General features: G+C 37.2%; 1 protein-coding gene across 2 annotated transcripts in view; it reads right to left on the bottom strand.

The window, feature by feature from the left end:
* LOC131064464 (glutamate receptor 3.4) overlaps window positions 1–14,883 on the bottom strand; it is a 108,674-nt gene that overhangs the window by 79,418 nt on the left and 14,373 nt on the right. Inside the window, exons 2-3 of one of the 2 annotated variants that reach the window (XM_057998622.2) lie at window positions 8,176–9,539; window positions 7,383–7,666 (exon numbers count right to left, since the gene is read on the bottom strand). In XM_057998622.2, coding sequence (XP_057854605.2) covers window positions 7,383–7,666; window positions 8,176–9,539 — 1,648 coding nt within the window. The remainder of the gene's footprint in view (window positions 1–7,382; window positions 7,667–8,175; window positions 9,540–14,883) is intronic. The other variant, XM_057998623.2, reaches the window with a different exon arrangement.

Below are 14,883 nucleotides of genomic sequence, written 5' to 3'. Positions count from 1 at the left end.
GATGCTCTAAATCCACGATGCAAAGTGATCTAAAGCATGAATATGAATCAAAATGAAGCTTATGCAAAGACATGAAAACAACATGAAACCATACCCAACCCCAAGGGAGAGGTACAAGCCAATCGTCAGTCGGTGATCTCCTATTGTTCTTCTACATCTTCAAAAGCCCCCAATTGATAAAATGATGCTTGATGAATGTTTGATGGATGAATGTTGAATGTTGTTGAAGACTTCAAAGATCTACTCTTTCGCTGCAAAGAAGGCTATAATGCTCCAAAAACCTATCCTTAGATTCTTAGAAGAAGACCCCTTCAAATGAAGAAAGAGAGCTCTTAAGTATGAAACCCTAGATCTTAATTTCATGTTTAGGCTGACCTAGGATTTGAATTTCCCGTTGATATTTTGGGGTTAAGCATTATTATATCATAGGATTGTGCTCTCAAAATTTCGGGGAAAAAATCGCAAACCATGTGCATTCCTGCCATGGTCCGACCAACTTTTCACCAAATTTTCGGGGCCATTAGATATGATGATATTAGAGCACATCCCAAAGTTACAGCTGATTTCGAGATGTTTTGATATGCAAAAACGGGCCTAAACAGTCAAAATAAGACATAATTAGGATTTATGATTAAATGATTCATTGGAGGAATAAGATGAAAAGGAGCACACTTAGTGTAAAGGGCACAACTTTAGAATATGTAAAGTGATGAAACATGACCTTAGATTTAATTAAATTAATTAATTAAATGCTTAAATGGGAATAAGAAATGCAAGATGCAAGACACACTAAGGCGGGTGCTAACCTAAGTGTGAAATTGTACCACCCTAGCAAGGGTGTACAATTTACGACACTACAGGAGGATAGTCATAGGAAATATCAAGAAAGATAGTCTTGTTGACTGTGATAGTTAAAAGAACAAAGGATAGTAATCCTTGTTTCAAACCCTATATGCGAAGTTCATTCATGACATTCATGAGGGGTCTCGCAGTGAGAAACGGGGATATTTAAAAACATGACAGACCTATCAAGGGGGAATATATCGTGCCTTCAATTGTTTATGAAAATCAGTTATGACACCATGATGAGCAGGTTATGTCATAGACGGTGACAAAGGGCTAAGAAGGTTGGTGAAAAGGCATATTAGGTGACTGCCATGTGAATACACAATATTTCCTATTGTAAAGTACAGCAATCTCATAAATGAAAAGGTAGGGTTTTGAAGTTGGTAAAAGGGTTGTGATGACAGTGAGAAGGTAGGGATCGTGAAGAGATAATATATTGCCATTGCAATGTTGTCTAAAATGGAAAGCATTCTCTTGTTTTGACTGTAATGGATAGATCATTTAATCTTGATGAAGCAATTATCAAAATCTTTTGAGACAGGGCTAATGAGGGAATACACAGGCTGGTAAAATAGGAGTAGATGAACAGATGGAATGTGGATAGGTGGATCCAGAAGCATAATTTTCTATAGGATGCAGCACTTGAGAAGTTGAAAACATAACAAATATAGATACATGCATAGGTGGTCATGAGTGGTCATGAGGAATATCGTGGAACAAGATCTCCTTTCATCAGTATGAAACTGCTAGCCTATTTTAAGAAGTTGACTGTCATGTTGTAAAAAAACATATATGGAGCCTCAGATGGAGCAATTATGCTGGTATACAGAAAGGAATGCATTCACAAGGATTTATGATTCAAAGGAGATTGTCTTGCTGGCCAGAGTATGTGTGAGGGGGGTTTTTAAGATTCACAAAATATTTGTAATACCTCAAATGTTTACTCATAAGGATATCCCACTGAACTCTGACTTCCAACTACTTTATGTAAGATATCCAAAGGCTACAAAATTATAAAGAATGCATTTTTTTTCAAAAGAGAGATTCCCTTTAATGCAATAAATCAAATCCATAGTGATAGAGTCAAAGAAGTTGCAAATAGATAAGAACCATGCCCTATGATTATTCAGAAGCAGTCAGAAAATAATAAGGATCAGCAGAGACAGTTGTAACAAATCTCACAGAATACAATTATCATCCACTGATTCAAATAAATGAAGGCAGCTGTTGAAACTTATGATGAAGAGCATCTGCAACTTTTAGTTGAAGGAGTCAATAAATTCATTCACCTAGCACTGTTGGAGAATTTTTCTGGGTTTTGGAGTCAAAGCAAGGAAAGTTATTTTCCAGCGGCTAAACGCAGGTCAAATGGTCAACATTAGTAACAATAGTCACTAACTACCTTCAGTCCATGACCTAGATTCTCTATGTGGGAGAGGAATATATTGTATGCCTAGGGGCAGATTCCACTCAGTTCTTGCTGTCTAGGCCAGGCATTGCAACCTGAAACAAGATTCCTTTTGTCCTGATTATGTATAGTAATTCACTGAAATTCACTATTTCAAACTTGTACTCAGCTGTAAAGAATATATTTTTTCTCAATAAAGTTCAGTGATTTTACCTTCTCAAAACTTGTTTCATTGTCTGTAATGCATGGATTGATAAATGTTTTCTGTGAAATTCTGTATATTTCCTTTAATATGTCTCTTTCAGCACATTTATGCAGGATAAGGCATACTTTCATTGCAGGTTATATGCTGTGCAATTGGTACAAACAGCAACTAGTTGTGAAATTTTCATTTTCCTTTTGAATTGTGAGTATTTTCAACTCCCTATGAAACACTTATGCATGGGTATGTAGAAACTGAGTTGTGTTATATTACAGCTGAGTCATTGAGTATATGCATGTTAGAAACAACAAGATAAATCTTGAAACTCATTTGGTGCATCACCCCAGTAGAATTAGGTTCATTTCATGTCATGTCTTTTCCCTTTTCCCAGAAATTCAAGTTAGATTAGGTGAGCTCCAAGGGAACTATCCCTCTCTGGAGGTTGGCCTCTAACTACCAAAGCCCACACTTTGAGAGGTCTTCCCATGTTTCACTAGCTTGTTGAGTTGAGAGCTCAACAAAGGAGCAAACCTAAGAGACAACAACCCTAAGGTGCAGGAAACCAACATGTCACATTTACCCAAAAAGATTCTATCTTCTTTCCTTTCCTCTTTCTTTTCACGCTAAGCTTGTTCTCAATGTGATATTATCCCTCTCTTTTACTTTTAAGTTTTAACTTTCTCAATTTGAACTTGCTCTTACCCATCCTTAACTCCATCCTCTCATCAAACTTTGTCATCATCACATTTGACACCTTTGTATTATTTTCATTTTTAGTTCCTTTTCTTTCATTACTTCTCACCCCTTTAGAAGGCTTTATCTGCGCTCCAATTCCACATTATCCTCTTCCTCATGATGGATCACTAAGTATGAACTGAAATGTCAAATGAAAAACATACACAGTTTAATCCAAAAGCTTGCATTCTACAGCTAACTTGTTGTTAGTTAGAGATTCATCCTACCCCATCATCATGTGAGGTGTGGATTTGTTTTGGATATTTAATGACAAAACATTTTTGAGCATATCCTCCCTTAAGGGTGATTTTAGATGTAAGCCCACAACAAGGGTATTGTTTTGAGTAGAATGAGTGTTTTACTTCTATTTTTAGCTTGAGGCTGAAGAGGTCAAAGTAATCTCTGACCTAAAAGCATTGTTCATTATCAGCTTAGTGAACCTAGACATGCTCGCCTAAGAAACTGGCAATGTGACTATATGTCATAAGAGAAATGTACGAAACATATTAATCTGGCATTTGACATATCGCAAGATAAGGTTCTCCTTTATCCATGCTGGAAATTGAATGAGAATTGATTATTTTTCTTATTGATATGTGTTGACGTGTTTTTTATGACTACGTCGGACACAGAATAAAGTTGCCTAACGGTCACTTCACTCTCTCTTGATTAAAGTGCGATTCTTTCACCTCTTTGTTGTGGCTGGAACTCCATCATCGGATATGGCAATTTTGTGATGCTACTGCTTCAAACGGACTAAAATGAACTGAAAGTAAAAGGGAAAGGGTTTAGAAGGATCTAAATCTACTCCTAAGGGTAGTGATAACAATGAATAGTGCTTTGGTGGACAAATTACAAATAAACCAAGCTCTGCTTCGCCAAGTTTAACTACAACTCCACAAGAACCGATGCAATCTTCTAGGGATGCTAGAGGATTTTCAAATCGAGAAAGTACATTTGAATACCCAAAAACAGCGCAATCCAAACGACCATCCACAATCGAACTTAGCACAAATTTAGGGGGTTCAGGCTAACTTTACACTGCAACTTACAATCAGCAAGATGCAAAAAGTATGAACCATGGAAATTCATCAGACACCATTACATTCTCCATTGAAATCAAAGCACTTTACTATTTCTAATCTAAGTGAGGAAGGTGAAACCATGCAATTTTTGAAAAAATAACTTAAGTGGACACCATCAGAAAGCAATGTTTCACTGTTATTATTTCAAAATCTTATCGCAACAATTTCATACAAATCTCCCCCCTTTACAAATGAGGGGGGTCACCCCTTTATATAGGCCTCAGGCCATGATTACATGCAAAACCCTAATTAGGGTTTTCTCTAAAGATTCTCCACTCAAGATGCAACAAGGTGGGAATCTCCAATTAATAACCCATCATGCCCATATACAATTAATTACATTCCAGAAGTGCCCACTATGCAATGAATGTACCCTCATGCAAAAATCGCCTGTGATGCCATAAATGCACCATCATCTTTTGAATGTGACGGCTGCATGCAGAAGGAATACGTCATAATGCCATAAATGTGATGGTTGCATGCTTCATTAATTCAACGTCCGTTGACTCAGCTGCCACTTGGCGAGAAAACCTTGGAGAGAGAAAACTTCAAGAGAGAAGAATTTGATCCATGAAGAATTTTTCTTGAAGTTTCTCGAACTCTCCTTGCTCTGGAGGAGATTTACAACAATTCTCCACCATCTCCTATTCTTTAGTAATTTTCACAATTTTAGGGTTTTGGTCCAGGAGAGAGAGAATTCTCTCACGTATTCATATCTTCAAAAATTTCTAAATTTGGAGGTCATTTGAGCCCTGAAAATGGATTTTTCAAATTTTTCCCCCGGGGGGGAAATTTCTTGTTCAGTTCATCCCTGATTCCTTCCTTGCCTTAGAAATTTTATCTTCAATTCATCCTTGGGTGTGATTTTTTGTTGTGGAGGAATTCTCCTTTGGAAAGGAATTTATTCCTTACCCTGAGGAAGGAAATTCTTCATGCCTTAGCCAATTTTCATGATTTCCAAGAACTATGTCTTGAAGGAAGAAATTTCAAACACTTAGTCAATTTTTTACCCTTCCTGGAATTTTGTCCTGAAGGAAGGAATTTCCGACACAGCGCCAATTTTTTCACTTTCTTGGAATTTCTTCTTCTTGGCGCAATTTTGACTTGGTGGAGGATTTAGTGAATTTTGTGAATCCTCCATCCCTTCATCTTGGGCATAATTTTGACTTGGTGGAGGATTCAATGAAATTTGTGAATTTTCCATGCCTCCTTCATTTTGGCGCCTGTCCTTCATCTTGGGCAGAATTTTGACTTGGTGGAGGATTCAGTGAATTTTGTGAATCCTCCATGCCTCCTTGGTTTTGGCGCCTGTCCTTCATCTTGGGCGGAATTTTGACTTGGTGGAGGATATTTATTCTTTCCTGCTCTCCAGGGATACCTTTGCTATAATCACTATGCAATGGATTTCTTCATTTTTTATGAATTCCTTGAGGACCTCATTTCAGCGTCTTATTCATGCCTTGGGTGCTAATCTCCTTTAGGCGTGGAATTCTAAACTTTATCCATTCTCCTTGAGCACTCTACTTTGGCGCCCTCCCTTGGAGTAGGGCAGAATTTTCACTAAGTGGAGGAATTCACAACTTTTTTGTGAATCCTTGAGACCACCTTTTTAGCACCCAAGTCCACAGTTGGGCAGAATTTCACCACTATGGAAGATTCATGAATTTCCAAACATTTCCTGACCTGCCTCATCTAGCGCCCAATCATTTCCTTGGGCGGAATTCTTCATGCATGGAGGATTTTGATGCTTTTCACAAGTTCCAGGCTCTTCGTCAAGATATATATATGAAATATAACATATATAACATTTAAGTATAAGTGGCATCTTGAATATGTCTTTCTCCTTTCTTATACTTTAAGTTATATTTCATATATATTGTCAGGATGTTTGAGAGTGGCTCCATAGCAATCATAATGCAAATTCTGGATTTTGGAAGATCTTTCAAGTTTTCAAACTTAGTCAAATTTCAGACCATTTTCGGATCAGGATGACATTGGTGGATTGATGTGAATTTCTGGACCTCTTCTGGAATAGGAGTTCCAAACTTAACCATTTTTTGATCCAACTTGTCTGCCTTCTGACTTTTCCGGATTTAGAAATGGTCTTCAGGAACGTTCAGTCTTCAACGTCTTCAGAGATATTCAACTTTCAGTGTTTTCCTGTGAAGATCCTACAACTTGTCTGCCTTCTGACTTTTCCGGATTTAGAAATGGTCTTCAAGAACGTTCAGTCTTCAACGTCTTCAGAGATATTCAACTTTCAGTGTTTTCCTGTGAAGATCCTACCAAAAATAGATTTTCCCAAATAGTTAAGTGTTTCAAAATGTCAAGGTTTGGGCAAAATAGGTCAGAAAAGCACTTACTAAAAATAGAAAGTTACTAAAAATAGAACTTACTAAAAATAGTAAGTTTGATTTTTGGCAAAATTAGACCAATCCGGGACTCGGTAAAATCCCTAAAAAATAGGATCTTTCTAAAAATAGAAAGTTGTTCCGTTTTGGCTCAAATTTTACTGGGAGGTTCCTTGAAGTGTCCTAATTCTAGTCGTATGTTCAGTTTCTTCAAAACCCTAACAGAAACCCCTAAAATCTAGGACAAAAGGCATAAACCCAAAAAAAGACAAAACACGCCCTAGACTTCACCAAACTCACTCAAACGAAAAGCAGATTTAATTAATATGACCCCCAAACACTTGCAAAGCAGAGAGACTGATGAGACTGCTGCGAAAAGACCCCAAAAACAAAGCCAAAAGACCGGAAGGGCCTAAAAAGTAGAGGGTCTCCATTTGCAATGGGGCAATGTGTGAAAACGTCACAACAATATGTATAGAGAAGTTAAGCATCCATATCTGATCCTCAACTCCCTTTGTTGCTTCTTAGTGAAGCTTTTGAATAATGAATTTCTTAAACCAATGCCCACCCAAATAGCCAAGAACAAAGTGTATCCTTAACATGCAATCTTCAGCAGAAAGCTAGTGGAAAAAAATGTTGCATAAAAAATGAACATCTTACCCAAAGAAAAAAGTATTTGAATAGCTAAAATGCAACTATTGTACGGAAATAAATGAAAAGAGGAAAATAGTATTTATTGAAAATTATTTACACACCAAATAGATGTGCCAACTTGTTGCTTTAGCCTCTTGCCTTGAAATTTCTTGTTTTTTCTATGCTCGAGCACCCAAACAACTAATCCTGTGAAAATGACAAATGCCAGCATTGTAAACCACAGACCTGGTGTAAATGGTTCCAAGAAAGACCATGCTTTCTTTGAGGAATAATCCTTCTGACGAACTACAACAACCAGCCCAGCTGTTACATAAGGTTGAGTAAAGTCTACTCTTTGTAAGCGAGCTGGTGTGATAGGTATATCTCCTATTGCCACATCATATTCCTGCGTGCCAAGAAGAAAGCCTTGAGCATTTCAGATCACATTTTATGCTCCTGGCATATCAGAAAGCATGAAAGAAATGATTGATATAGAAAATTTATGTGGCATTTATGATGCATCTTTTAAACACAATATAACTTCTTGAGGTAGTACTTCTCAATATTATTCCTAGATAGTAGCTCCACAAAAATGCATAATTTGCAGTAGTTAAATCTCCACGAACACCTAAAAGCTAACATTACTTCTTTTGTAAAGTAAGATCTGAAACATTCCTCAGACACAACATAGGTAGTTTGTTAAAAAACCAAGAGACTAAACAGATTTCACATTTTGCAAAGTGCATTTTTTAGTTATTCAAATGAATTCAAAGGAAAGCCCATGATCTTGGACGTCTAAATCTTTCTAAACATTTCAGATTCCAAGAATATCAGTTTGATATTTTTATTTATATCACACTGAAAACAAATACAGCTAAGTATACTAATACTCTAATCAAGGTTCAGAACATACACCTGGTCAGCAACCTTCTCGAGAAGATAGTCAAGATTGAGGGTTGAGCTTCCATTCCCAACAGGTATAAAAGTATAACTGACATTATAAGGAAGATATGCAATAGCAGCTTCAAATACATCTATAAAGAAACCATGAAAATTTGTTATATTGCTCCTGTCTACTGTAATAGAGACTAACCCCCTCTGAATGGCATCTTTAGGAAATGCAACCCGCAGGGGCCTTGAATATTTTTGAAAATACCAGTCATGAAGACTTTTGGAACTGCGTCTAGACCAAATATCATGGCTCACACTTTGATTCCCTGTAGCTGCCCCAAATACTCTGTGACCAACACCCCCACCATTTACATCTGAAAGAATTGTATAGTATCCAGTTTCTTCTTTCCACTTTCCAACAATACGCAGTTTCTTGTGAGTAAATTTCACAACTTCAAAGCAAGTGCCCACCCGTTCCCCTTTTGTGTCCAGTTTCACAAGTCCTGTTGCACCTGAAAATTTAACATTCAAAATCTCATTTAAAAGAAAATGTCCATTTTCAAATACCTTAAACTTCGCCATACCAACTCTTCCACTTGCAGATGCATGCAAAGAAGCATGAGTAAAAGTCAAATTTCTCTTCTTTCCCAAGAAATCATGCAGAGCTTTTGCAACTGTCCAAATTGCATCATATGCATAAAATCCATATGCTTGTAGTGATCGATATGTTGCATGTTTGTCTCCCAGCTTGCTCCTCAATTCATATTGAACAGATTTAAGCTTTGAAGACATTGGCATATAGCTTCTAGCACCAACAATGCCATGAAACTCTTTCCAGAGATCAACATCAGATGATACTGCATCCAAAGTCCTCGTAATCGCATCGGTAACAATCCACACATGATCTCTATCAAACAAGCTCAAGTTATGGGCAGCAGAAAGTACACTATGCCCAAAATTAGGTTGCACATGGACTACAAATACTTTAGATTTTATGTGCCGTAGTCGAATTAGATTATGGTGTATTTCTAACATATCTAGATTGGGATGAAGTGCTACTTTGTACACAATTTTACATCTATAGGGCTCTAGTGCACCACTTAAGAAATCAATAGCATTCCACCCAAGATTGTCATCTGTGAATAAAACCACTGCTTCTTTCCATCCATGGTTGCCAATAATGTTAGCAACTGCTGTCATCTGCACATCATCATTAAATACCACCCTTGTGAAATAAGGATAGTGTTTTCCTGATAGTAATGGATCTGTTGCTGAGAATGAAACCAAGGGAACATGAACTGCTTCTGCAACCTTAGCAACTGATTGGACTACCGATGATGTTTGAGGCCCTATGATAGCAACTACTTCTTCTTCAAGCAACTTCATTGCTGCACGTAAAAAAAGCAATCTCTTCTCAACCAACTCAGAAAATAAATCAAATTTGAGGACATCTTTAAGAGACTAGAAGGAAAATAAGAATGTTTAAATTGTGATATAGTCGATGTATGAATTTTATTAAGTAAACTTAAATTACCTGAAAGATCAAACAAGGGAGCAGGTATGGTTTCAAAAATTATGATGGTGTTGGATATTCTCCCATCCACTAAAGGGTGAACTATAAGTTTAAATTTTATTTTTTTATTACAGGTAAATCAAAGCAAATTACCAATGAAATCCCACTCAAATTATATGGGTATATGAGATATTACATATCTATTCTCAAAAACATTTTTTTAATTATCAATGAGACTCCACATGGCAATGAGACTAGCATATAGTAAAGGCTGAACATGTCTATCTGATCCAAGAACTTTGTTATAAACTTTACTACTTGAAAGATGTTTGATGTTTCAAGTGATGATATAATATGTAAATGTATGCACCATATTTGACTGTGCAGTCATTTTTTCTGACCAGTTAACATATGGATATTTCATTAATCAAGATAACGGATTGCATATTATGAATGCATTATCATAGGTTACATATCATCATATTCTGTAGTGGCACATATCACTCCCTACGAGATGGCACAGGAAGCTAAATGCCGCCCATCCTCTTATTGACTAGACACAGGTTGGCCATTCTTCAACAAAATTCCCAAGTTAGCCATTCCCATCTTCTTCCCCTGGTTCATTTGTTTCTACAACGTGCAACCCATGGCATAAAAATGGGATGCATCTAGCACCTAAAACCATTAATACCATTTCAATATTTTATAGTAGACTGGAGAAGTGTAGGTTTTAAATCTTTTCTTACATGATGAAACATATAATCCAGAGTCTGTCCTCTGCACTCTCCTAGTCCTGTTTGTCTCTGGCTTCTAACAATGTTGGCAAGAGAGCAAAGTGGGCCCATTGTTGTTTTCCACTTTGAGTCTAAAATGGTATATACAATCCCTACATTGTCTTTTGCGTCTTCGGGGATAACAGTGGCCAATCTGGAACAGCAAACATCCCTTAGAAATATAAACCTCATCAGTAGGATTTCCTCATATGTAGAGCCATCCTTATCCTGAAAAATGGGGCCACCCAGCTTATCCCTCATGAATCTTCCACCAATACATTCTCTTTATCTACAACTCCAAAAAACCCCTCAAAATACACACCTAAAGTCTGCACTAGCACTTGGATTCCCATTCACATCCACATCAATAATATGGACAGGAGTGTCATTGCACTTAAGTTCATCCATAAATGTAACAATTTCAGAATAGATGAAATCTCTGGGGATGATGATCTGGTTCTACTAGGGATCCCATTATCATTTTCCTTTGCAATCCTTTAAACACCCCACCATTAGGCATTTACGACTCTTAGGATCTAGCTTCTTGATCTGTAAATTATCACAAATTTGAGTAGATATCATCAAACCAAATGCTACTTGGAGGTCTAAATAACAATGCAATGTTGAGAATTAACTGTTGTTATGAACAGAAAATGAAGTACTGAAAATGGAGAAAGATGCAATATAACAGAAGGTTTATCTTGGGAAATTCCCATTAAGGACAAAAATCCCAGTTTAGTAGGTGGTAATTTGTCATGCCCCTGCCATCATAAATTTTTCAACATCCTTTAAAAAAGAATTAAATAATTAAATTAGCTATGCATCCATATAAAAATTGCCTTATTCATAAGACTTAGCAATTTTCATTTATCCAAACCAACCCCACACAATGAAATGCCTTCCCTTAATCAGCAAACTTATTAACTTAACAAATCACCCAACATGCAGTTGCCAAGGGGTATGTGATTAATTTGGAAAAGACGGCAATTTATTAAGTCAAGAGGTAACAGGCAGATTGAAAGGAGACACCACTCTAAAAGGGACGTGGCCATGAAAAGATCATAACCCTCTATTACCGATGGAGGGATATATATTGCATGAAAGGATATCGATCAGGATCAGAAATCATTATATTTAATTTGCACTCATCGTCAAAAAATACAGCAGTCTTGTGTCCTAATCATTTTGTGGTATGCAATATAATGATGATACCTGACATATAATTTTTAAATATTTGTTATAGTTAAATGATAGTAGTTAATCTATATAATTATTTATTTATTCAGTTGAGTCTCCTATAAGCCATCATATAAGGATTAGAGACGAACCTCAATAATGACAGTAGTGTTGATAGTGGTGATGTGTGTTTTATGCACATACAAACACAGAATAAAATACCGAAGTATTTTACCCTCTTGAACAAAATCACCTCAAATGCTAAATATCTGATCAACTAAGACAATTCCAAGGTTTCTACGGTCAGTTCTTGACATGTGGGTAACTCAATGGCTTGATGTGATATGCTATTTTTACTTGGGGACTCACATAATTGTTCAAACTTGGAGTTTTTTTCATGGACTTGGATTTGGAATAGGTTATGCCGATGACTTGGGATTTTGCAATGTAACTCTTTATTTAATCTAACAAGGATTTCTAAAAACAAGACAAAAAGGAATAGGGTTTAGGAATTTCTAATCTAAAACCTAGAATGCAAGGAATAGTGAATGATTCAATGGAATACTACTAGACAAGGTCTCACCATCAATGAACAATTTGACACAAGCTTAGTGCAATCATCTAAGGTATATTTCATAGATGTTCAAATTATCACCATCAAACATTGATACCATCAAAGCAATGCATACCAATGGATGTACAACAATTGAAGTTAATCTCAATAAAATTCCAGTTGACTACGCAAGGCTAACTTACAATCAGCAAGAAGCTAGTGGTATGGATTAAGTGGATTCCACACAAATGCATTCAACAACTCTTTCATCCAATCTAAAATGCTTGAAAACAAATTCTAATCTAACTTGGAGGCAATGAGAACCACAAATGCATACAACACTTAAACAAAATCACCAAACTTCAATGATAGTATTCAAATCTGCAGCATATATGCGACAATTCTCAAAAATCTCTCTTACAAATGAGAGGCAATGGGGTATATATAAAGTCTCAAAAGAAATGGATGGTCAAGATTCATTCAAAATCAAGGGCCAAGATCATGCCAACACAACCCTAAAGTTGTCCTAATTAGGGTTTACATCAAAAAAAGGAATCACCAACATATGATCCAATAGAATGATGCTTAATCATCAAATAGGGAATCTTCTAAAAGATTCTAGCCTGCATTCCTCTCTCTAGCAGCATATTCCAAAAATTTGGCCAAAACTAAATCTAGCTCCTCCATGGTAATGCTGGGCAAAGCCTCCTGTTGCGCATCCATAAAATCCAACGCATCCGAACAAGCATCAAGAATACCCTCCCAATTTGGCATAAGTCTTTGCATACTGTGGATGTAGATCAACAGGGAAACCAAATCATCAATTTGATTCTTCTTCAAAGAATCCAACTGGCTGAAGTACATGAACTTCATCTTTTCTCTCAACTCTTCTAAGTGTACTGCTTGAAGCATGGACATCTAGCCTTAACAATTCTTCAATCGATGTAAGGATTTTGGATTGAATCTCCTGGATTGATCCTTCCATCTCTGCACAATCTTTCCTCGCGTGTTAATAAGTAGACTTCCGCATGGCCAATGAACAATACCATTCCTGAAAGTCATAAATATCTCCCATATGCACAACTCCCTCATGGATCAACGTGGGCATCGAAATTCACTTCAACGCCCTGAGGCGAGGAATGGTCTTCTCTTGTATCAGCTAGAAATCATCCCAGACTCATTCCAAATTTTGTATCCTGAATGTGAGCATTGACGACCTATCAAATGCTTGGACAAACTGAGTTAGGAAATCATCTGCCTACTTTGTCACATCTTCCATCCACTTCCCGAATTTGGCATGTGTATTCCTCGCCGCCTCATGATCAAAGTGAAATCCACGATCAACTGCGATAGGCGAGACAAAAGTAGGATCCTCACGCCTCGTCCCTGCATTATATTCCTTGAGTCTCATATTCTCTTCTTTATACACGTTCATCTTCTCAATCTCCCTATCCAAACATGCCGCCCTGATTGCTTCGACCATATCATCAAGTACTTGGAACTCCTATGTCTTTGAAGTTCGTCCAAGGGCAATCTAAGTAATCTGATAATCCCTAGGAGTGGCCACATCTTTGGTCACATCACCCATCGGAATAGCCACTTGTGCAATTCGCACACCCGTTTCATCTCTAGTCTGGAAACATCTTAGCCTTCTTCGGCTCTTTCTCTTTGTTTGTCCTCGCTAAGACATCATCAATATGCTCAATAGGTTGCATCTCTATCATCCCCTTCCTTTTCTCCATGCTCCGCAACAACCAATCGAGAATGGTGGAAATCTCCATCCCATCATCAAGACACATCTCCCGATCAAGTCCACTCAATGCTGAGATATTGTCATCATCTTATTCCTTGTCTTTAGTCAAATCATAAACATTGTTTCCCAAACTAACCTCCAACTGGACAGTGGGAGATCCTAGTTGTTCTTCATCTTAGTGTGGTGCTGCCGATGTTGTTGTAGCATGTAACTCCTGAATATTTTCTTGCAAAACCATTGTATTAGAGCATTGTTCAAACTCTTTGCTCCTCTTTGGCATATCTATCTCCTTCACTGATGAGGAACTAGGGGTGGATAAAGGAGTGCTCGTCTTATGTTTATTTTTCTTTAATTGTTGACTAACTGTCTCCTTCCCGATCATTTTGGATTCTCCGGGCATACCCTTCCTTCGTTTAGGAGCATGGCTCTCCTTATCATCATGAACCTTTGCATTGCTGATTGTTCTTTGATCATCCTCAAGGGAGGACTCCTCTGGTCTCATTTTCTCATAGGTGAAGGCAACACCCATTTCTATCAACTGGTTCATATACTTGTCTACCCATTCCCTGGAGAAATCAATAACTTCTCTCATAAGCACATTCAAATCCATCACCTCCGGTTGTGACCAACTAGGCAATAGGATAGGCCTATCCACTTCATTTTCATATTGTGGATGAGTATGATCATTATCATCAACTATCTGATCTGGAATGGAAAAGAGTTCACATTTCCTCATGAAATCAACCGACATTTTGGACCATATTCTCTTCCTTACTGCTTGTCCATCCATGAGATTAGTCCAATAATCTTTAATGTCAATCTTATGTGTGAATCTTTCTCCTTTGATCTTTACAACACTCTTATGCGGATCAAATCTATCTCTTCTCTTGTAAGTGTCAAGGCGATAAAATGCAAGCTCATCAATCACTGAACTGGTTGCAGCGGTAGTGTAGCACACCTCCAA

Source organism: Cryptomeria japonica, chromosome 2, assembly GCF_030272615.1.
Source record: "Cryptomeria japonica chromosome 2, Sugi_1.0, whole genome shotgun sequence".
NCBI classification, from domain to species: domain Eukaryota; kingdom Viridiplantae; phylum Streptophyta; class Pinopsida; order Cupressales; family Cupressaceae; genus Cryptomeria; species Cryptomeria japonica.
Note: the sequence above shows the minus strand (reverse complement) of the source record. Positions and strands in the feature narration are given on the sequence as shown.